The 22,656-nt window shown below is 47.6% G+C and overlaps 1 protein-coding gene across 1 annotated transcript in view; it reads right to left on the bottom strand.

The window, feature by feature from the left end:
- The window catches only part of ADAMTSL4 (ADAMTS like 4), a 549,072-nt gene that overhangs the window by 356,818 nt on the left and 169,598 nt on the right, over window positions 1-22,656 (bottom strand). Inside the window, exon 5 of the mRNA XM_069649732.1 lies at window positions 16,123-17,665. Within this exon, the coding sequence (XP_069505833.1) occupies window positions 16,123-17,665 (1,543 nt within the window). The remainder of the gene's footprint in view (window positions 1-16,122; window positions 17,666-22,656) is intronic.

Raw genomic sequence — 22,656 nt, 5'->3', positions numbered from 1 at the left:
CGGTGGCATCATGTAGCTTTAAGCCACCCTAAGAGTGCTCTTGAATCCAGCCCTTAAACTCAAAAGTGGCCGTTGGCTGTCCTAATGTGAGCACTCATCACTGCAGTCCGCATGCGAGCCCTCAGCCCAGAAAACCCTATGCAAGCCCTGCCTTCCCTACACAAGTCTTAGCAGGAGCCCTCATTCCGGCATTGGCCATTTATGCCCTAACACCCAAGAAACCCGAATGGACGCCCTCATCCCGTTCTAAAATCAATCAGATATCTGTATTACAACAAAATACTATACATACAAAACTTAAATCATTGAAATCTTTTTGGTATGGCGCATGCTTTGCACATGCATGTGGCACACACACTTCCTGTCCCTCACCTTGGCGCTTCTCCGGTGTGACTTGTAGACAACCGGCTAAAACGGTTGATACAAGTTATCTGTGCATGTGGGTTGATACCCTGCACAGCGCACAGCCACTTAACAGCACACACGAGAAGACGTATCTGCCTTCCTTACTTGGGCCTGACCTTTTTGGTGGGACCTTCAAACACATGTGGTCTACGGGACTTGGATTTGACAAACCTTAATTTAACAGTAAAGCTATCTTTTCCATGTCACTGGTGGCAAAACCTTTACAACAAAAGAGAAACATATGTACGATTTGCAAGAATCGGTCGGGGCCATGAGACTCTCATTTCATCTGATCCATAGGTCGGGGCCATGAGACTCTCATTTCATCTGATCCATAGGTCGGGGCCATGAGACTCTCATTTCATCTGATCCATAGGTCGGGGCCATGAGACTCTCATTTCATCTGATCCATAGGTCGGGGCCATGATACTCTCATTTCATCTGATCCATAGGTCGGGGCCATGAGACTCTCATTTCATCTGATCCATAGGTCGGGGCCATGAGACTCTCATTTCATCTGATCCATAGGTCGGGGCCATGAGACTCTCATTTCATCTGATCCATAAGCACAATGGCAGCAAAAATGTGACTGGACGGATCTGGACTCGCAATTAAATACTAGTTGTGCGAGGTGATGCAGAAATCTAAACTTGCTCTCTGGGTTTACTGCAGTTATTTAACATTCAGTCTTTCCAGTTTCTGTGTCAACTGTGATGTGCATTTTCAAAGTCACCTTACAACAGATTCTGTTTTTCCTTTTAGTCTTTTTCTCACTGGGTTTTGGGAACTTTATATGCAGGTTCTAGCACGCAGCATTTCTCCTTTCAATAAAGTTTGCTTCTTATTCTTGGAACTTGGCCTTCAAATCCCAGCATGCAGCAGCTCGTCTTTCAATTACCTATTCAATGGGCCCTCAGAACTCTTTCTCCAGGTTCCAGCCACATCCTTTCTCTCTGCATTTAGCGTCTCTTTGGGCTCTGGAAATGTACTCTTCAGCCCTCAGCACTTGCCCGTTCATTCACTTTCTCAGTGGGCTTTACTGGGCTGTGCTTGGGTTTTGCTTGCCTCGCTTCCTTCTTCTCTGGGTTGGGTCACACTTTCCATGCAGGACCACCTCCAGAAGCTCTGTCTAGTCCCCGGGTCTGGCGTTCCTCCCCTGCCGTTCGATATTGAATCTCGGTGGAGTTCCGCTCTTCTCATATTTGGGCGTGGCGTTCGCCTTGTTCTTGCTTCTGTTCACAGGTATCCGCTGACCCTACTTTCTTGGATCTGCCTTTATATACATTACTTGGCTCGCCTACAGTCTCCTCCGACTAGGAGCTTGCTCCGTCATCTGTGGTTTCTCAGTCCTATCCCGTGGTCCAACAGGATTTTACAATTAAAAGGAATCAGTCTAAAAATGGGAGATCAATTATGTGAGGTGTGGGAGCATGTTATGCTATCAACATTTAGAGCACAGCGTACGCCCAAAGGCATCTTGGTGCTAAACCTTAGGCAGGAAGGCAATCAGAGCACACATCACACAATCTAGGCCTAGAAAAGGAAGGTTTTCAAATAACGCTGATCACCGTGAGCAGGAAATGTATCTCACCCTCCAACTGCCTCACCCTAGCTCGGGCTATCATGGGTAGCAAGCTTGACTACTGCAACGCGCTGCTTGACTACTGCAACGCGCTGCTTGACTACTGCAACACGCTGCTTGACTACTGCAACGCGCTGCTTGACTACTGCAACGCGCTGTTATCTAGCACTTTTTCCAAGAACATAGAAAAGCTACAACGTCTCCAAAATAAGGCACTAAGAGCTGCACTAGGCCTTAAACTCTCTGATCACATCACAGCAGCAAAAAGAGATGCTCACTGACTTCCCATAAAAAGCAAGAATTGACTTTAAAAAACTTCTAGCCCACTGATGTCTCCACCAGAACGCCCCTTCCTACCTCATCCCCTGCATTAGGCCTAAACCAGTGACCGAATGCCCCCCATCTTCATCAAGCTGATTGCCTCTCACACTCATATTCAACTGAAAATGTGCAGGGAGGTGGCGAGGCAGCTTCTGCAAGACTTCCCCCACCCCTTGGAAAACTCTCCCCGACCAAATCAGAAACAAACTCTCATTATTGAAATTCAAAAACTATGAAAAACCTGGATTTTCAACAATATGTGTAACTGACGTACGATGCACAGTTTATGTTTCTTTAATGTCATTTATTGCTTTGTCTGTTCTGCTTTCACAATTCCGGTTCAAGCGCTGTGATAGCTCTGGGTCTAGGCGCTATACAAATGTAAAAATAAATATATAAATGCCGAAAAAACTGCTGTTTCTCGGTGGCCCGCAAAGAGAGAGGAAAAGAGTTCACAGTTTAGCTGCAGCCACTGAGAAAGCACGACCCCCGATTTGAGAGAGTCTGAGTCAGTGTACTAGGATAAGATGGGCATCCTGCGATCGAAGTGAGCGATAGGGGACATATGGGAAGAACTTAGATTGAAGGTATTCTGCACCAGCCCTGTAGAAAGCACGATGGACTGCACAGAGATTTAAACAGAATCCGCTTAGATGCAGGGAGCCAGCGCAGATAACGAAGAACATGAGAAATGTGAGTTCCAAAAGGAGATTGGTTCGCAACCCGAGCCGCAAGATTCTGGAGTATTTGAAGACGACAAATCAAATGCATAGTTTGAGCCAGAATTGGAGGATTGCAGTAATCAATGGAGCTAAGGGCCAGAGAAGCGATCCCAGGTGCATTTAGGTGGGAAGGACGAAAGTGCAGCATTTCACGCAGCACCTTCGGTTGAAAGTGTCCAGATTGACAGTTAGTACTAATCTGGGTTTCAGTAGATAAATAAGCAGACATTTTGAGCCCCAAGTCCTTGATCACAGGAACTGGAGTGGGGAAAGGATCAAGCACTGGAGGACAGAAAGTTGGAGTCCAAAGAGGCAGCAGGTGAGGGACCAATAACCAGCACCCCCGTCTTGTCCCTGTTCAACTTATGCCAATGATTGCGCATCCAACATCCCCCCGCCACTAAGCAACCCCTCAGCTGACACGCAGTATCAGTATCGCAAGATTTAGCCGCACAATAATCTGCCTGTCATCTGCGTAGGAGTCACAAAGGAGGCTGTGTCAGTGGAGGAGGATGACCAATGGTTGAATATATACATTGAACAAGATGGGGGACAAGGTGGAGCCCTGGGGGACAGCACAGGACAAAGCAACGGGCGCAGCACGAAAAGAGGAACGAGAAAGAGATTGGGCACGGTCGGTGAGAAACGATTTAAACCAAGATAGCACTGTATCAGAGAGGCAGACAGAAGGCATACTCATAGCACTTTTCAGTCTTGGGGCACTCTGTCCCTTCACTTTGCCCAGGTGACTCCATGATGTCAGTTATGTTCATCACCTAGCTCCACGTTTACCATTGCCTGCAGCCTGCAGTGCTGCCAAGTGGTCTCAGGCACTTCTACGAGCTAAATGTGTGTTACTTAAGCAATTAAGCAGTTAGCCAAAAGGTGGGAGGCTTTAACGGACAGTAATGCCCCGGGACCCAGATCAGGGGCTCAAATGAACTTAGGACCTTAATGTGGGCCCTAGTGCCATCACTGATTGACACAACTGTGGAGTGGGTTACTGCTATTAGCAACCAGGGACAATCAGCATGACATCCCGGGTGCCAATGAGGCAAGTCTTGAGTGAACTGTGATGCAGAGCATGGAGAGCGGAGAGGAGGAAAGAAAAGAAGGACAACTCCGAGATGCAGTGCAGAAGGTGCCAGACGTGACAGGCAATCAGAATGGAAATGCAGTGGGGCACCAGAATCTTGGGTGGAGGAGTGGCCTGCAAGCGTGGGGCGGGGCCAGCAATACGGCTGCAGATTATAGCCAATACAAAAAGATGGTGGCAGGCTGATGAATAGAGAGTAAAAGGACAGCACAGGAGGCGGGTGAGTGAACAAGCTAAGCATTGAGGATTAACACAACAGGTTGGAGGGAGCCAGCACGTATGGGGCGATGGTGCACAGTGGGGGCAACGATGAAACTTCAAGCTTTACCACGAGGTAAAGCTTGGAGTTTGACCGACAGGTGAATGAGAAGTCATGGACCAAGGTACTGACTCTCAGTAACAAATTGAAAATGTGAAAATGCTTGCTAGGGCCACAGTGCGGCTTTAATGATCAACACACCCCCATGGCTGCATACCTCCCCTATTGTGCCTGCTGAGTACCTGGGAATCCTCATCAGTGTTCTCGCCCCCTGCCCACAGCCACCACTCTCCCCTTTCATGAGTTCTGTCTCAGTTCACACTCACACATGTTTTCCTGCCATTCACTCATCTTCTTTGTGTACTGTTTCCCCACATTTCTTCAGTTTCAATTGCTTTCCTCACAGCCGTCACTGCCCTCCCGTACCACCCTCCCATACTTCCCCCATCCAACAACCTTCCACCTCTTCCTAAACCCTTTTCCTACCTTCTGATGCAACAGATTCCTCCACCCTTTACACTGCCACCCCCTCCATTTTCCCCTCATTCCTCACGCTCTGCGTCTCCTGAAGCTCTTAATGCTTCTGTAAACCTTCCTCAGTAAGCGGCAACAGAAACCACATTATATCTTGGCAATGTCTGCTGAAGAGACACGAGAATCCAAACACTTCAGGACCAGACGGAAGCAAGACCTTCCTCCAACGACACGTGGCGCAACTCCTGAAAGAAAAACAAACGAATCCTGCCTTTTATCGGGAACAAGACCTTCTCCCGAAAGCATCCCACCACCCCCACCAATGAGACGTTTCTTCAACTGGTGCCATGAATCCAAAAAAAGGAGTTATAATATACTTGGAAAATAACAGAACGACCTTCCTCTGATGTGGGGTGACACACTCAGAATATCCTTTCGCTTTTAACAAGTACAAGGCCTTCTTCTGAGAGGCTGCGTGACTCTAGAGCAGGAGGCTAATGAATTGTGCCTTCAACAGGAATGAGATCTTCCTCCAAATTGTATTGCTACCCCGTAGAGAAGAAATAACAAGTACAGGAAAGGAAGCTTCCACTGAGATGTTGGCGGCCACGAAAAGGGTGACTTACATAGTCTGTCTTCCATGACATAAGGCCTTTCTCTGAGAGGTGGAGCAACTCCAGAGGCATATGGAGTATAACAAAACCCATGCTAAACAGAAGCAAGACCTTCCTATAAGATAGAGTTTGACTTCCGTGGGAAACACAAATGATTCCGCTCCGGGGGGGAGGGGGAGCAGAGCCTCTAGGCGAGACATGACACGACGCAAGGCAGAGGGAATGCTATATCAAATCTTCAACAGGAAAAAGACGTTTCCTCTGAGCAGTGGGGGGAAATTGAAAGAATGTGAGTCACAAAGTCCATCTTCCATTCAACAAGGCCTTACTCAGAGAAGTGGTGTGACTCGGGAGGAAGAAAATAGCAGATCCTACTGCAACCAAAGAATTCCTTCCCCTTTGACATATCACGGCTTCACAAAAGGGGGATATGAATATCACCTCCATGGGAACACAACCTTCCTCTGATATGTGGCGAGATTCCAGAGGGAAAGAAAAAAATGTCACCTCCAAAGGGAACAGGGGTTTTATCTAAGAGGTGTCATGGCTCCAGAGAGGGCAAAGAAGGAGTGCATTCATCAACAAAACCAGACTTTTCTCTGAGAGGTTCTGCAAGTCCAGCGATGAGAGTAGGATCTCTTGTTAAACGGGAAGAAGACCGTCCTCCGAGATATGGCTCATCTTTGGAGATGGAGACTCATGATTCCTACCTTCAAGCACCTCCTCCGAGATGTGGCATGTCTTACGAGAGGGTGAACAGCGAATCCCACCTTCGTGGACTTCCTCCGAGATGTGACATGTCTTTGGAGAGGGTGAATGACGAATCCTAACTTCAAGCACCTTCTCTGAGATATGGTGTGCATTGGGAGATGGTGAACGACGAATCCCACCTCCAAGGAATTCCCCTGATATGTGGCACATCTTTGGAGAGGGTGACTCATGATTCCTACCCTCAAGCACCTCCTCCGAGATGTGGCATGTCTTAGGAGAGGGTGAACAATGAATTACACCTTCAAGGACTTCCTCCGATATGAGGCACATCTTTAGAGAGGGTGAACGACGAATCCCACCTCCAAGGACTTTCTCCGAGATGTGGCATGTCTCTGGAGAGGGTGAACGACAAATTCCACCTTCAAGGACTTCCTCTGAGAAGTGGCATGTCTTTGGAGCGGGTGAACGACAAACCCACCTTCAAGCACCTCCTCCGAGATGTGCCATGTCTTGGTAGATGGTGAACGACAAATCCCACCTTCAATGACTTCCTGCGATATGAGACACAACTCTGGAGAGGGCGAATCATGATTTCCACCTTCAAGCACCTCCTCCGAGATGTGACATGTCTTAGGAGTGGGTGAACAACGAATCCCACCTTCAAGGACTTCCTCTGAGATGTGGCATGTCTTTGGAGAGGGTGAACAACGAATCCCACCTTCAAGCACCTCCTCCGAGAAGTGGCATGTCTTGGGAGATGGTGAATGACGAATCCCACCTTCAAGGACTTCCTCCGATATGAGGCACAACTTTGGAGATGGTGAATCATGATTTCCACCTTCAAGCACCTCCTCTGTGATGTGGCATGTCTTAGGAGAGGGAGAATGATGAATTCCACTTTGAAGGACTTCCTCTGAGATGTGGCACCTCTTTGGAGAGGATGAATCAGGATTTCCACCTTCAAGGACTTCCTCCGAGATGTGGCACGTCTTTAGAGAGGGTGAACAAGGATTCCCACCTTCAAGGACTTCCTCCGAGATGTGGCATGTCTTTGGAGAGTGTGAGTGAAGAATACCATCTTCAAGGACATTCTGCGAGATGCTGCCCAACTTCAGAGAGGGGGGTATAACAAATGCTGCCCTGGAAGCCACCAAGTTCTTTACCCCACAGGTAGCGGGAATACTGATGGCTGGAGATGACAATTTATTAATCATATTTCTCTGAGAAAAAACAATTCTCACCTTTAATGCGACTGAGGCTTCCTACGGGGCATGAAAACGTACAATGTGACTGTCCAAACAGACTCTGGATGAAACCCTCCACCACAGTGTGGTGACCAAAGAGAAGGTTGATTTTTCAAATGTGTCATCACCACAACAGTTCTTAGGATGTGGAATTTATTATGAAAAGGGTTGAAAAGATATGATTTTTGTACTATCACCAATGTGTTGTGACAAAAGGGTCAAGAGGAACGAACAACCTGCTCCCAAAAATGCTGTGGTGCAGAATCCTGTGGCTTGCTGCCTTCACGGGGAGAGTCCGGTAGCTTACCAAAAAACCTTGGCACTCAGGCCACCGGCCCAGTTTTATTTCTGTTCCTGCAGGTATCCTGTGGGTACTGCTGCATCCGAGGCCCCTTGAAGACTCCCCTCAACAAGGGAGATGTGAAGACAAAGAGAAACAGAGGGAGCTGGCCCAGCACTGTACCATCTGAGCAGTGCCATCCTTCGTTGGACCGCAGCGTTTCCTGATCTTAACACACACACAATGCCAAAGATTAACCCAGGGAACGTCACTGTTGGCAGCTGGTGCAAGCCATTGTGTTTTTACAAAAATAGGCATATTTGCACATAATTCTATTTGTGTTTGATCTCCTCGCCCAGAGCAAGAATTTGCTTTGTTCAGTACTTGCTTTTAGGGCAGGAAAGCAGTGTTGTCAGCATAAATCCATGATTGTATTCAGCTCCTCGACCAAGCAAGGCACTGTCAGGAGAGAACACAAAATGAATGGCAGCATTATAAATTATAACAGCCAATCAGATGTTGCATCCACTCTGTTCAGTGCCCCAGACAGCAGTGGACTCCATTCCGTCCAATGGAGCGAAGGTGGCAGAGCTGCTGCATACCAGCACCATCCTGGTGGCAATTAGGGCAGCGCCCAACAATTCTGCTGTTCAGGAAGAAACTCCAGACCCTTCTCTTCAGGGAATACCCATGGGTCACTTAGGACCCGCTACTTCTGAGAATATACCACCCCCTCACTGCGTTGCATGGGATATCCAAGCTACTATAACATCCCGTTCCACCAACCTCGGTCAACCCCAATCACTTCTGCAGTGTTTCGTTGTGTCCGAGCATGGATCTGAGGCGCCTTGAAACACGCGTTGGATCCGTCATGCCTTGAAATACTTGTGTATAGGTGTGTTATAAATGCCATATCATATCATATCTCGCTATAGAAACCTGTATACAAAGCCAGTGAAGCACTTGAGGTCTAATCAAACATCATACTGTGATGACTAGGTAATCCCCCCCCCCCACTCTGATGCCTTCAGAAGGTGCCACCTTCTTGTGCCATCTTCCCGTTAAGATGGAAGCAGTTGCGGAACCCTTTTCGTCGTGCGTATGGATCTCTGCTAGTCACTTCAATTGATGCGAATGATCCAAGCTCTTTTTAATTTTGTGTTGAGGCGCAGGAAGCACGGTTTTCCAACTCCTCCCATTACCAACCCATATTTTCTGGTTTACATTTTTATGTTGGCCTATCCCTCATCCTGCTTTCACTTTGGTCACTTCGCCTCGGGACGGGGCGAGGGTTCCTGGAACCTATGACCTCAAAGCCAAACCTAAACCATCCTATGAGTAATCACTACACCTGATCCACTAATCATATCGAAGGCTCCTGGTTTTATGGTATATATTTTGTATTTATCCCATTTATATTTTGGATATTTTTATCTGCATGTACCCATATTGATTTATTTGCTCTGTAAAAAAAGAACTGGAACCAATATTTGTCCTAATTTATTCAAATGAAAACGTAGTAGGTGGATGCCTGTAATGGGGCACCAGAGACCCGGCTGTAGCACATCAAGCCAAGATGCATTTTCATCTTGGAAAAAGAAAAACAGCTGCTTTTGATATTGGTGCTGATCAGAGCAACCTTTAAACAGCCACTTAAGTAACTTCTAAAGGGAAATAAATGCATTTTTAGCTTGTCCTTTATTTTACTTTGCACTGCCATTTATTTCCCTGCAAGGAATGAGCGACAATCTGAAGAGCTAAGCAAAAAACCTGATTTCTGACTGTATTCATTTGTAAAAAACAGTAAACATAGAAAACAGGGAGCCTAAATGCTAACCATATTCCAACCATAACCTTTACCATTACCCAATTCCTCTGAAGAATCTGACAAAATCCCAACCACAACCCAGGGCCGGTGCTATCACTAGGCAAGGTTAGGCATTTGCCTATATTTGCAAATGTTAGAGCGGCAAAATGCCTCCCCTGCCTGTCATAGCACCGACCCTGCCACAACCTTCACCAGAACTATAGCCCCTGACCTCAGCCAACACTAACCCTAGTCCTCAAGGAACCCTAAATCAAAACTCCCAACGTTAACAATACTCAGTTGGGGGAAGAGGCAGGTTTCGGTGCAAAGGGGTGGTGGTCACCGTTTGTGAGTCACAGCGGGGTGCTTTCGGATCTGAAAGGAGCCCGGTGTAGGGGTGTGTGACCACCCGATAGCCCCCCCTAGCCCTCACTGTCCCCCACAACCCTTTGCTGCCTTTGAGTGGAGTGGCCCATCAACCTGTTTTCATTTTGTTTCCCTTTCTTCTTGGGTTACTATTCTGCTGCAGCCAGACTAAGGAAAGTGAACTCTACATACAATAACTGCTTACTGCTTCAATTGTCTTCAATTGACAACATGTGCCTGTTGGCAACCAATGAAGAGTCTGGTTCAAGTTTGTGACACACTTTGAAGTCCTGTTGCACAATTATATGCAAGAATACATCTGATTTCAATGTAGCTCGCCACCCCCAACATTCATTCCCTTACAGGTAGAATTTTTAGGAAAACAACTTTTGTATGGATCACACTACTTTAAGTGGTCGCAGATCCTGCATCATGACTCGTTTCAAATTTACTGCTGCCACGGGCAAGGATGGAGAAGCACACCTGAAGATGCTGTCACTTTAAGAAGTGCCAAGGGCAATGGCTTGCACCCCCCTTCCATCTAGGTGCCCTCAAACCTCACCTCTAGTTTCATGTTGCACAGCACGTGGTACAGTGGGTGTCATGAAGAGGGGGAGCAAGCATGGAGTAGCGGAATCCCCTTTATCTTTCCCTCTGCTCTCCCATCAGCCAAAGTGGCTGGGTGCCAGCGAAAAGGCACAGGGTGGGAATAACTGGGACAGTGCATACAGAGGTCAGACGTCAAGCAAAGGGTTTGCCGAGATGTCGCTGAACAAAGGGTGACGTAAAGCGGATTTGTACATTCTATGTTCGTCATTTATTCGAGGCAGAGCGGGGAGGTGGGCATAGAGCAAGTCACTCTTGTTTCTGGTGAGTGTGTCTTGATTTCTCGTGGTGCTCAAGCTCAGCAACGATACTTAACACCTGAGCGGAGTGAGTATGCAGGTGTGAGTTTGCGATGACCGTTGTTGTGGAAGCGGGCCTGGTGGTGTCGTGGGTGATTGCATGAACGCAGGTGTGATTCGATATGTGAGAGCGGACTTGGGTGTGGGTCGTGATGTGCAGTAGGTGGTGACATGATATGTGCCTAAGTGTGGGTTGAGATGTGGGTGCTAATGGGTGGTTTAACTGGGTAATTGTAATTTATTATTTATAACGCACTTAATACTTAGAGGTTTCTAAGCGCGGACCTGGGGATCGAACCTGTGTTGCTCTGTGTCGTCTGGCTTCCAAGGCAAGAGTGTTGCCCCTGAGCTATCCTCCCGAGACTGATCTGTGCATCCAGAAGTTGATGCGGTCGAAGCAGAGGACCACCTGGGTGAGGCAGGGAGTGATGCATCTAAAGAATAATGCTTAAAAAACGCATCGGACGCGATCTACACGACACCCCTAGACTTTCGAGAGTTGGGCTCAGACCCTCTGGAAGACGCAAGAGCTGCCTTTGCTCCAGTGGAACGGGCATTGCGCTTTGGAGGGACTGGTCTCTCTTAAAGCTCAACGATGTGAAGATATACTGGAAACCATTCACCTGCCACTAGTGGCCCCTCAACCCTTGTTTTCATGGCAAAGGTAACCATGAGTAGCAAGCAGGCAATCTAAAGAGGTGAAAGGTTCAGCTCTTTCTAAATACAAACGTGGTGGCCAAGCAAAGCCCGACTTATGCAGCTCTCTTCTGCAGAGGGTGAACGAGCCCTCGGTTGAAAAATAAGAATAATGTTTTGGTTAGGATGACAATGAACAAACTCTTGGTGATATAGAAAGGGGCTCTAGAAACAGGAGTGCCTCAGAACCAAAACTGTCCCTGGATGTATTTTTTCAATGTGAGCCCGCATTACACGGTGCAAGTGAAAATAGCCTCTTAATTATTTGCGCTGCATACAACAATATTACCAAATTCAGAAAAGAGGCCCAGGGTGCAGAGGCCCACCCGGAAATCCCCAGACGACCCTGTAGGCCAGTCCACCTTCGTCTAGAAAGCCCTACCTGCTCCCTGGGAAAGAATAAATAAATAAAGGTCTTGTAGCTCCCCTATGTTTTACCTGGAAGTGATAGCTCTCAAGAAAGCTGTTGGGCATGAAAAAAAGTCGAGGTGGCCCCAACCCACGGAGAGCAAAGGAAGGCGTGGGCATGGGAGAAGCCAAGCGTTCTTATGGGTTCCCTTGAGAAGGATGGTCTCCAATGGGTAGATTAAAACATGTCACAACATAAGCACCTGCCGCTAGCCCTTGGCAAGCGAATATTCCCTTTCGGCAAGTACAAAAGAGCGAGCATGCAGAGAACTGACATGCATTGCGTGCCCGACTAGTAGCGTGCAAACTCACATTTCTCACCCTGTTAAAATACGATAAACCTTGAAGAGCACTTAATAGGTTTACTTTTTTTAATTTAAACAAAACACACTTGTCTAGCAGAGTGGTAATGTTCACAAACCAGAATATCTGCATCTGCTGAATAACTAATGGAGGAGATGAGATCATTAATGATGGCATGAAAAGGGCTTCTTCCCTCGTCCCAGGTCAGATTTACCCCTATATTGTTGCAGACGATGGTTACATTCTCCTCTGAATTGTTGAGGTCAGCATAAGCTACCTTTCGAAGAGCAAGGCCTTCAAGTTCAGCAACGCAGGGGAGGTCTGGAGAATTGATCCCTAGTCCTGAAGTGGACCTATGCAATCGGACGCAGTGTCAGAATTTCTTTTCCTGGCAACAGGAGGAGATCTACAAAGTAGACATTTCACATCCAGGTGGGTACTGTGAAGATCAAGAGGAGTTGTGCAATGACCAGAGTCTCCAGAGTGTCTTTAAATGACACAATCAGATGGAATGCAAAGAGATCCTTTCCTAGTCAATTAAGAAGCCGTGCATCCTGCATTGTTCCTGGCCACCGTCCCAGACGGGACATGTAAAGTGGGCATAGAGAATCCACTTTCAATGAAAGTAGGTTCATCTATGGAAAGCCACAGCACCGATAGTTGAAGGCACAGTACAATCCAGTAAGTAGCCATGTAGACCACTGCAAAACCTGCTCAGCGTGTTTGCTGTAAGTTCTGTATCTGAATTAGCAGCAAGCAAAGCCGATCAGACCGAGTGTCCCTCTGCTTGCTGAGGTAGGAGACTGCAGTCATACCGTCTACCGTTTAAGCTGCTTTTTAAGAACATCCTATTTGTGATTTGGGGATGACTGCAAGATTGTCCTCTTGGCTCCAGGACAGATAGGTTACAGTTGCAGAGGGGGATCTAGATCTTCTTGAGTTGGGATTCTGAGCTTCGGCTCCAGCTGGGAGCCAAATGCTGCAGAAAGGCTTGTGTTTAATCGAGAGATGTACGTGGGCGACGATCCCTTGAAGCCTGATAGCCTCTGCAGTCACCAGGCCGTGAGAAGAAAACATTTTGAAAAGAGGTGGATTTTGCTGTAAATTGCAGGAACTGTCTTGGTAGTAAAAACATCACAGATCTTGCAGATTGGATTTGCTGAGATGTAACCACACTGACCCTGGATTTATTTATCAACAACGCTAAACCTCGTAAAGTCTTGGATACCAACTGGAGACAAGTGGACGACCACACGGTTAAACCTTTGGGCACCACCTTGGGGCAACTGTCTGTCTAAAGCGGAGACATGTGTGTGCTCTGTGTTGTTTAATAGTTGTATGGAAAATGTGTCCTGCAGATCCTCGGTATGCGTCTAATCTCCTGTAAACCTCTGAAATGGGCCAGAACCCCCAGAAAGTAAAAGAGCAGTGTTTCTGTTCCAAATACCAGTTAACTATGCAGGCATCTTCTGCCCCATGACAAACGGGAGTGCAGCCTGCAGATCTACTTCCTTTATTCACATTGTACATCTTTCAACAGTGTAAGTATGAGTTCTTACACATGCTGACTAAGGGGTGGGCCATTCAGCTCGGGCTTCATTGTTACCATGCGGCAGCAAGCTGAGGATGAGAGCAAGTTTGTGTAGCATGCACGTATGTATGAATCATGTAGGTATATTCATTGTGAGGTTCTCGTCCTGTATGAGTATGTATGTCACATGTATGTGGAAGTGTATGCATGTATGTGTGTTCAGTGGGGTGGCAGTGGGTAGGAATTCAGGGGAAATTTCAGTGGAAAGAGGCACCACCGTTGATATGTGTGTGCAGGCGGGGTCAGGATGGAAGGGAGATTGGAGATGGGGGAGAGAGAAGAAGTGGTACATGAGGGCCATAGTTGCATGGGAGGGAGCAATGTTAAAGCAAGCATGATGAGTATAATTACGTGGCTAGTCTGGCCTACATTGGTGCAACCAAGGTGGACATGGTTTCTTACTGAGGGATGGCACTTTTACTGGAAAATCCAACATGATTAAGTAAGTTCCCACAATGGGAAACCGGCATGTATTGCAGAACCAGCCTGGGCATATTTTCTTATGGTATCATTAATGGTGTTATTTTCAAAGCAACATGAGTGTGTTCTTATGTAGGAATACTGGCATATAATGGTGCCAGTACTGGCATAGATTGTGGGCAAAGGCAATATCCAAATGCATTGGAAAAAAGCTCCCAATCATGTTCGTGATTTGCATTTATTGTTTTTTCACATTACCCTTCAAAATGTATTGGAAAATGTATATCTTTTTTCGCAATTTTTCACAGACAGTGGTCTATAAAATGTAACATTCAACCCATTATTTTTACAATTTTATCAGCAGGTGAAACAATGCCCACAAATCTCCCTTGGTTGTTTCAGACTTCATAGTTACACTCAGCCACTCCCTCTACCTCGGAATGCCAGACAAACTTACTGAAGAAACTGCAACGTATCCAAAATGCAGGGGCCAGAGTCCTCCTCAAACTATCCCGAAGAGCCCACATCACCCAGCACAAAAAATGTTACACTGGCTTCCAATCAAACAACAAATCATGTTCAAAACACACAGAGCAATCCACCGCCAAGCATCGGGATTCCTACAAAAGAAAATAACGATTCACCAACCAACAAGAACACTCAGATCAAGCAATGACATCTGCCTAAAACCAAAACCTTACACAAGGAAAAGCCTAGGGGGTTCCTCCTTCTCTCGCCTGGCAGCAAATACTCCCGAATGACACATAAAATACAAAGGACCACCTAAAATTCAGGAAACTACTCAAAACCTTTCTCTTCACCACAGAACCCGACGGAATCAACTGAAAAAAAGGGCAATAAAAAAAACATTTTAAAAAAACCACGACTCACCTCTCCCAAGCTAAACTCCATAGCCAGGCAAAGCTCAAGGCACACCGACCCTTGCTAGACATGAAGGAGCATTAAACACTAACACTCGACAGGACAGGGAGCGCTTAGAATTCAAAAGGAAGGGACCACGCCCTAGGAGCTCAGGGAGAGCATCCTATGCAGAGCCCTCTTACGACCAAAGAACAACCCATTACCTAAGCAATCTTAACCCTGGATGGGGGAGGCCCTGACCCTCTGTCCCACACACGGATCACTAGACAGCCTCAGAGATAGGCCACCACCTCACGCTGAACCAGCCGAATGAACCACAGAGGAATGCTTTAGCAGACAGAAAGGACAAAGACACCCAACACAGATGCCTGAAAGAACGAGATAATCCACTAACCCATCTGCTAAAGCCTTAACTCTTAGCACATGCCTCTCAAACCCCAAAACAAACACAGCCACTCTCCTGCACCACAAACAGGTCACTACATTGCAACAACAAAACAAACCACACATGTGGCCTCATCACAAGTTGGGCGGTAACACCGGCGGTATTACCGCCAGCGGTATTAGCCCTACCACCAAACCCCTGGCGCAATTAGCGCCGGATCACGGGTTTGGCGGTAATGGAATTCCCCATTCCCCACTGAGCCCATTCGGGAATGCCCCATTCCCCATTGGGCTCAATGGGGAATTTTCGTGCTTTTACCGCCAGCGGATTTCCCGCCGGCAGTAATAGCGCAAATTGTCAGCGGATTTCCCCCCCAGCTCAGAGCTGGTGGGAAATCCACCGAATCCCTGATTTGGCGGACCCTTAAATCCGGCGGTAATAGTGCCCAACCAGGGCTGCGAGGATAGCTCAGGGGCAACGTGCTTGTCTGCTCCCTGTCCTGCGCTTAAAGACAGGTCTCCGGTATTAAGCATGTTATAAAAGATGAAATAATTAATTAACCAGTTGAGGGGGTATCGGGACTCAAAGTACCTTACATTATCAAGTAAACGTCAACAAAATCACATTAAAAGAAGCATGTGAGCCTCCTACCTCCTGGCTGCAAGCCTTGTACTGTTTCTGCACGCCATCACATTGGAAGCTCTCTGTGCCTGGGTGATACAAGTTCCAGTGCTGCAGTTCGTTATTCTCAGGGAGGATGTGGCTGGGACCTTGTCCTCTGGCCTGGGGCAAACCAGAGTTTCCTCCTCGTACGAGCCACACATCTGACTCCACAGGCCTTTGGACTGGAGGAGGGTCTCTGAATAGACTGTGGGGAGGGCTGGCACCAAACCCACCTGGGAGATATTCTTGTTGCCTTTGATGACGCGGCCGGACCACCTGGCGAGTTTGTCCAAATGTGCTGGGGTGCACTGCAGACCTGGAATACTGATGCATGGGGGGGGCATGGTGATGCTGAAGTTGAGAGCTATGCCTGCTAGATAAAGGTTTATATTCCGCTGGCCGCCGTGTGGTCCTGGCCTTGCCCAGACTACCGGTCAGCTGTTTTTGGCTTGATTGTTTACCTACAGATGGACTTTGCTTCTTCATGTCTCCTTGTTCTTCCTGAGATAGTGGCGTATCTTGATATTCAAGTTCATGAGATGCGGCAGTTCCGTCTTGTGCAGGTTTCTCAGCAACTGATGTGTTCGCCAGTTTAGCATTACTCAGAATATTTTTGTGTATTTTAGAATTTATGACACTTTCTTCCCTGGAAGTTATGGTTGATGTTATGATGGCCTCTTTAGATGCAAGCACTCCCTCTCTAGTCTCTTCGTTGCTCACCTCTGTCCAATGATTTGGGGGTGCATTATCAGATATCCAACTACCATTAGTGAATATCAAAGAAGCCCCCTCTTTGCCTACAGCATCAGCGGGAGCAGAGGTATGGGTTGGTCTCCCAGTTGTCCTGGGAGGTCCAGGCCCATCAAAAGACTCCTTGGAAGGGTAATCGCCAGATTTCCTTAGAGCCCCAGGCTGCTCTGTTTGTGCAGCATCCAGGAATTCATGCAATTGGTCGATTTGCTCTCTACTTTTCATCTCGATTGCAAGGTCTTGGCCACCTTCTTCGGAGGAGTCTTCTGACGGATGCCTCGATTTGTTTATTTCACTGCTCTCCAGCTCCTTAGACTGGCGTTTGGCACGATCGCCCCGTCCGATAGAGTGTTCTGTAATTTCCTCTACACTCCATTGGACTGGCTGATGATGTGGTGGCCTTGTCTCTGGCATCTGGAAACCAGTGGGCACTCCATCCTTAAGTCTAGATGATCCGGGGCTGTTGGGGGGAAGTCCTTCTTCAGTTTTTACACGGAAGATGGGACTGTCCTCTTGCACACCTTTAGTGGGAGGCTCGCCTTCACTCTTCCCCCTGTTCTGGCCATAAGCAGACACACTGATCGGCTGCCCAATGGGCTTTTCTGTTGCTGGAGCCTCTAGGCTTTCTTCCTCCAGTAAGGTGGAGCCTCTATGGGGGGCCCTCCTCTTCTGCTGTCTCCGGAGACGCAGGGCCGCCTCAGCCTGCTTATGCAGTGACAGAGCGAAAGGCACTTTCCCGTAGCCGTACTTTCCGGGCTTGATGAAAGCTTGAACTCGAGACCTGAAAAGAAGAGAGGCACAGGTTACATTTCAGTAACGATTTTGGGACAACATGCACTGTTTTTCAACATAGGGCCATATTCCATGACGTTCAAAAAATAAAACGGTATGCTTTTTTTAAAATTTTTTATGCCATTGTGGATTGAATGCCACAATCTTAACAGTGGCGGAATCAGTCATTTCGTTCATGTGAAATTGCACATTAGCCTGAAGGACCAAGACTGGAAACTTGCAGTCGCCCAACCTAGCGCCAGGAGACCAACTCCATTGGGGACGGTGCGCTATATAAAGAGGCCTGTAACATTAACAGAGTGTTTGTGGATAGATAGCTGGGGACTGAGTGAATGCTTCTGTATTGCTCACGGTGCACCTTGAATCCTCTCAGTGCACTCAGGGTTGTGATGTTGTGCTTTGTAAAGCAGTTGTGTACTGTCAGAGGAAAGGTGGCCAGCTAATGTACTGGAAATCACGGCCAACAACCTGCCATTCCTGGCAAAGCATGCCCAGAGACAATACAGGAGCACCAACCTCTCTCTAAATACTGGGACTTACTTTTTTATTTCCTAAATTCTGAGACTATATGACCTCAGGCATTGAAATCTGGATCTCAGTGAATGCAGCCACCCAAGTGGCGCAATTGTACGCATCTTTATCCCAGATATTATTTCAGAAGAATATATTGTGGCTGTTGTGGCTCAGGGCAGTTATATGTGCCTTTAGACCTTGCTAGCTATGCTTGCTTGACATTGTAGGCCAGGTAGCTGCGTTAATGAGGCCCTTGTTGATGGACTACTTTGGGGGAGGTGATGTGCTGTTGCCTGGTGCCACTCTGGGCTGGGTAGCCAGTCTGCAGGCGCCTAGTTTTTAGCAGAGAACCTGAGTTGCTATGCCATGGTAACCATGTGCGAGGTTCTGGCACTGAAGAAATGGCCAACTGGCTGTCACATGATGCCCTGTTATCTGTTCTGATGTGACCAGGTAGCTGTACCACTGGAGTCTGGATCGCATGTTATGGTTACCTAGTAGCTGAGGGGGTCCTTGGTTTATTTTATTTAATGTTGTGGGTGGTGTGTTGTAAAACATACAATACCACCACGAGGCTGCTGAGAGGTGCCAATTTGAAATAAAGACTGCAAAAAGGACTAAAACAAGAAACAGGCCTAGTGTTGCTAAGCACCCTTCCTGTTGGACTGGCCCCGCCCATCAGACAGTTCAGGAAGAACCCGTACCATACTAGTCAGAGGGCATTTTGTCACTCAATGATCGCTCCACCCAACTCCAATTGAGCTCCCCCGTCTCCTGCTCCACCCACCCATTTCAGTTTCTCTGCTACCCCCGCACCCTTCCTTGTAACCCCCTATGTACAGTGCTCCGTTGCCTTACAGCTTGGTGTGCACTTTAGACAGTAATACTTGGAGAACGTGGGGGAGGGTAAGAAATCGGGAACGGGGGCCAGAAATGCAAAGCGTGGAGAGAAACCTGTTGAGATTCGACAGACGTCAGTATTAGGGCCATAGCTTTTGAGATACCAGACTCATGACCGCTCTAAGGAGGTCGACTGTGGGCTATAAAGCTGAGGTAGACATGTAGGTGGGCAGCACAGGCGCTTCACCAGTGGTCTCCAGAACCTCATCCTGTACGCCCTCTCTCTGTGGGGAAGAGGATGCAATGGAATTCCAGAAGTAGGAGATTTGAATGTTATGAGGTCAAACATAGGCATCTCTTCAGCTGATGGTGCGGTAGTGCTTGGCGATGTGTCTTGGCACAAGAGTCCCCGTAAACAAAGGGCATTAAAATCATACTTGCTAACATGACCCATTCCAATCTGGTGGTGCTTAGCCAGTCCTGGTTTTTCTTCTCTGCATTCTGGGACTTGTAGTTCCACTTTTCCCATTATAAAACTTTGACTACAAGTCCCAGAATGCAAAGAAAAACCCAGGACTGCATAAACATATTCATCTTGGAACGGGTCATGTTGGGCAACTATGTAAAATGGACCCATCGTTCACCAGCAACCAATGCAGCGATTTTATTATCGCGAAGACATGATCGTAGTATTTAAAGCTGAAGAGGAGGTAGGCTGCTTGCCATTGGGCATGCTGCTAGCCGGCAGACCAGCATAGGCTTGCTATTGTGCATGCTGCTATACGGCAGAACAGCATATGCTTGCTATTGTGCATGCTGCTAGCCGGCAGACCAGCATATGCTTGCTATTGTGCATGCTGCTGGCCGGCAGATCAGCATATGCTTGCTATTGTGCATTCTGCTAGCTGGCAGACCAGCATATGCTTGCTATTGTGCATGCTGCTGGTCAGCAGACCAGCATTTGCTTGCTATTTCGCATGCTGCTAGTCGGCAGACCAGCATATGCTTGCTATTGCGCATGCTGCTAGCCGGCAGATCAGCATGTGCTTGCTATTGCGCATGCTGCTTTTGCCAGCAGACCAGCATGTGCTTGCTAATGCGCATGCTGCTAGCCGGCAGACCAGCATATGCTTGCTATTGCGCATGCTGCTAGCCGGCCGACCAGCATATGCTTGCTATTGTGCATGCTGCTAGCCGGCAGACCAGCATATGCTTGCTATTGTGCATGCTGTTAGCCGGCAGACCAGCATATGCTTGCTATTGTGCATGCTGCTGGCCGGCAGATCAGCATATGCTTGCTATTGTGCATTCTGCTAGCCGGCTGACCAGCATATGTTTGCAATTGTGCATGCTGCTAGTCAGCAGACCAGCATTTGCTTGCTATTTCGCATGCTGCTAGTCGGCAGGCCAGCATATGCTTGCTATTGCGCATGCTGCTAGCCGGCAGATCAGCATGTGCTTGCTATTGCGCATGCTGCTTTTGCCGGCAGACCAGCATGTGCTTGCTAATGTGCATGCTGCTAGCTGGCAGACCAGCATATGCTTGCTATTGCGCATGCTGCTAGCCGGGCGACCAGCATATGCTTGCTATTGTGCATGCTGCTACCCGGCAGACCAGCATATGCTTGCTATTGTGCATGCTGCTAGCCGGCAGACCAGCATATGCTTGCTATTGCACATGCTGCAAGCCGGCAGACCAGCATACTTGCTATTGTGCATGCTGCTAGCCGGCAGACCAGCATATGCTTGCTATTGTGCATGCTGCTAGCCGGCAGACCAGCATATGCTTGCTATTGTGCATGCTGCTAGCTGGCAGACCAGCATGCTTGCTATTGTGCATGCAGCAAGCTGGCAGACCAGCATACTTGCTAATGCTCATGCTGCTAGCCGGCAGACCAGCATATGCTTGCTATTGTGCATGCTGCTAGCCGGGCGACCAGCATATGCTTGCTATTGTGCATGCTGCTAGCCGGCAGACCAGCATATGCTTGCTATTGTGCATGCTGCTAGCCGGCAGACCAGCATACTTGCTATTGTACATGCTGCTAGCCGGCAGACCAGCATGCTTGCTATTGTGCATGCTGCAAGCCGGCAGACCAGCATACTTGCTAATGCGCATGCTGCTAGCCGGCAGACCAGCATACTTGCTATTGTGCATGCAGCAAGCCGGCAGACCAGCATACTTACTATTGCGCATGCTGCTATCCGGCAGACCAGCATACTTGCTATTGTGCATGCTGCTAGCCGGCAGACCAGCATACTTGCTAATGCTCATGCTGCTAGCCTTCAGACCAGTATATATTCTGTTGTGTAGCTCAGTGGGGAGATGACAGTTGAGGACTAGTGCCAAAGTGTTGCGGCCTGAAGTTGGGAAGTTATTCCCATCTTGACACAGGCCAAAGGTCAGCATCAGTTAATACACAGAGGTTGCAGACATGATACATGGGGATGGGGGCAAAGGGCCATGAAAAATAAGGGTTTTAAGTCTTTGACGCATTTGAACACAACTGGTTCACAGCCATCCATTGCTGTATGTGGAAGAAACAGGAAGCTGTTTCGCGGATGCCACCGCTGCCCTCCTCCACCCTAGCTGGGGCTGGCCATGCTCTGGTTTACAATTATAGGTGGCAAATCTACTAAAATTCAAATTAAATTACTGACTAATGACCAATACTGTACCCCACTTCCACGTCCCCTAACTGGATTTCCTCCTCTCCCATACGCTGCGATAAGTTTGCCACAGAAATAAATAAATAAATAAATGAATAAATCAACTGAAACTAGGGCAATGTAAGACATTGAAGGAGATGACCCCTGGAGGACTCTTTACATGGATGCGGGAGACGTGAAAGCCTCCACATTGATACTGGAACGAGAATATCCCTTAGGAGGGGAATGCAGAGGTTACTAAGGCTTTATTTATATGAGAGTTAACCCTCATCCACCACCTGTATTTTTGTATTGATTGATGATTTTTCTTTCATGTTAAAACTATTTGCATTTTTACTCTTGTTTAATATATTATTTTGTGATGGACTATATGGCCATACGATAATTTTACTACACTAAAACGATATACTTCTTGAATTGTGTTTCTTTATTGCGTTTGCTTATACTATGACTGTTACTATAAACTACTGAGAGTCTCTCTCAGAAGAGTGCACTGGCATTCCCTTGATCAGTTTCAAGGGACATGATCTGCTTTCCTGTAGTGATTACATCCCTTTAGCCGAGGATATTTTTCCAGTCGCAACTGAAGTGATAATTACATCATATTGAATCTGTTAATTTTCTCCTACTCTAGTGCGCCCCTCCAACCCATTATGAGCCGAGGTGAATGGGTGTCATGTACCAGAGAGGAGATGAAGGGAGGTGAGGGGAAAAGGTGTCTGGAGGGCTTGCTGTCATCTCAGGAGGAGTTCTTTTGGTAGGTTTTAGACATAGGCCTTTGATAGACTTCACTGTTGTCTGTCACCATTGCAGCTGCCTTAAAGTTTTAGTTGTGGCGAGGCATGTGGCAAAGACATGAGCGCAAGTAGAATTGCTCTGGCACATCTCCAGGTTCTGCCACATTCCAAAGCTCTGGTGTAGTGGGCAAATCATGTATTGGTTAATGCCATGGATGGG

Source organism: Ambystoma mexicanum, chromosome 1p (assembly GCF_040938575.1).
Source record: "Ambystoma mexicanum isolate Mex_15411 chromosome 1p, UKY_AmexF1_1, whole genome shotgun sequence".
NCBI lineage: Eukaryota > Metazoa > Chordata > Amphibia > Caudata > Ambystomatidae > Ambystoma > Ambystoma mexicanum.
The sequence above is the reverse complement of the archived record's forward strand: the minus strand, read 5'-3'. Positions and strand labels throughout refer to the sequence as shown.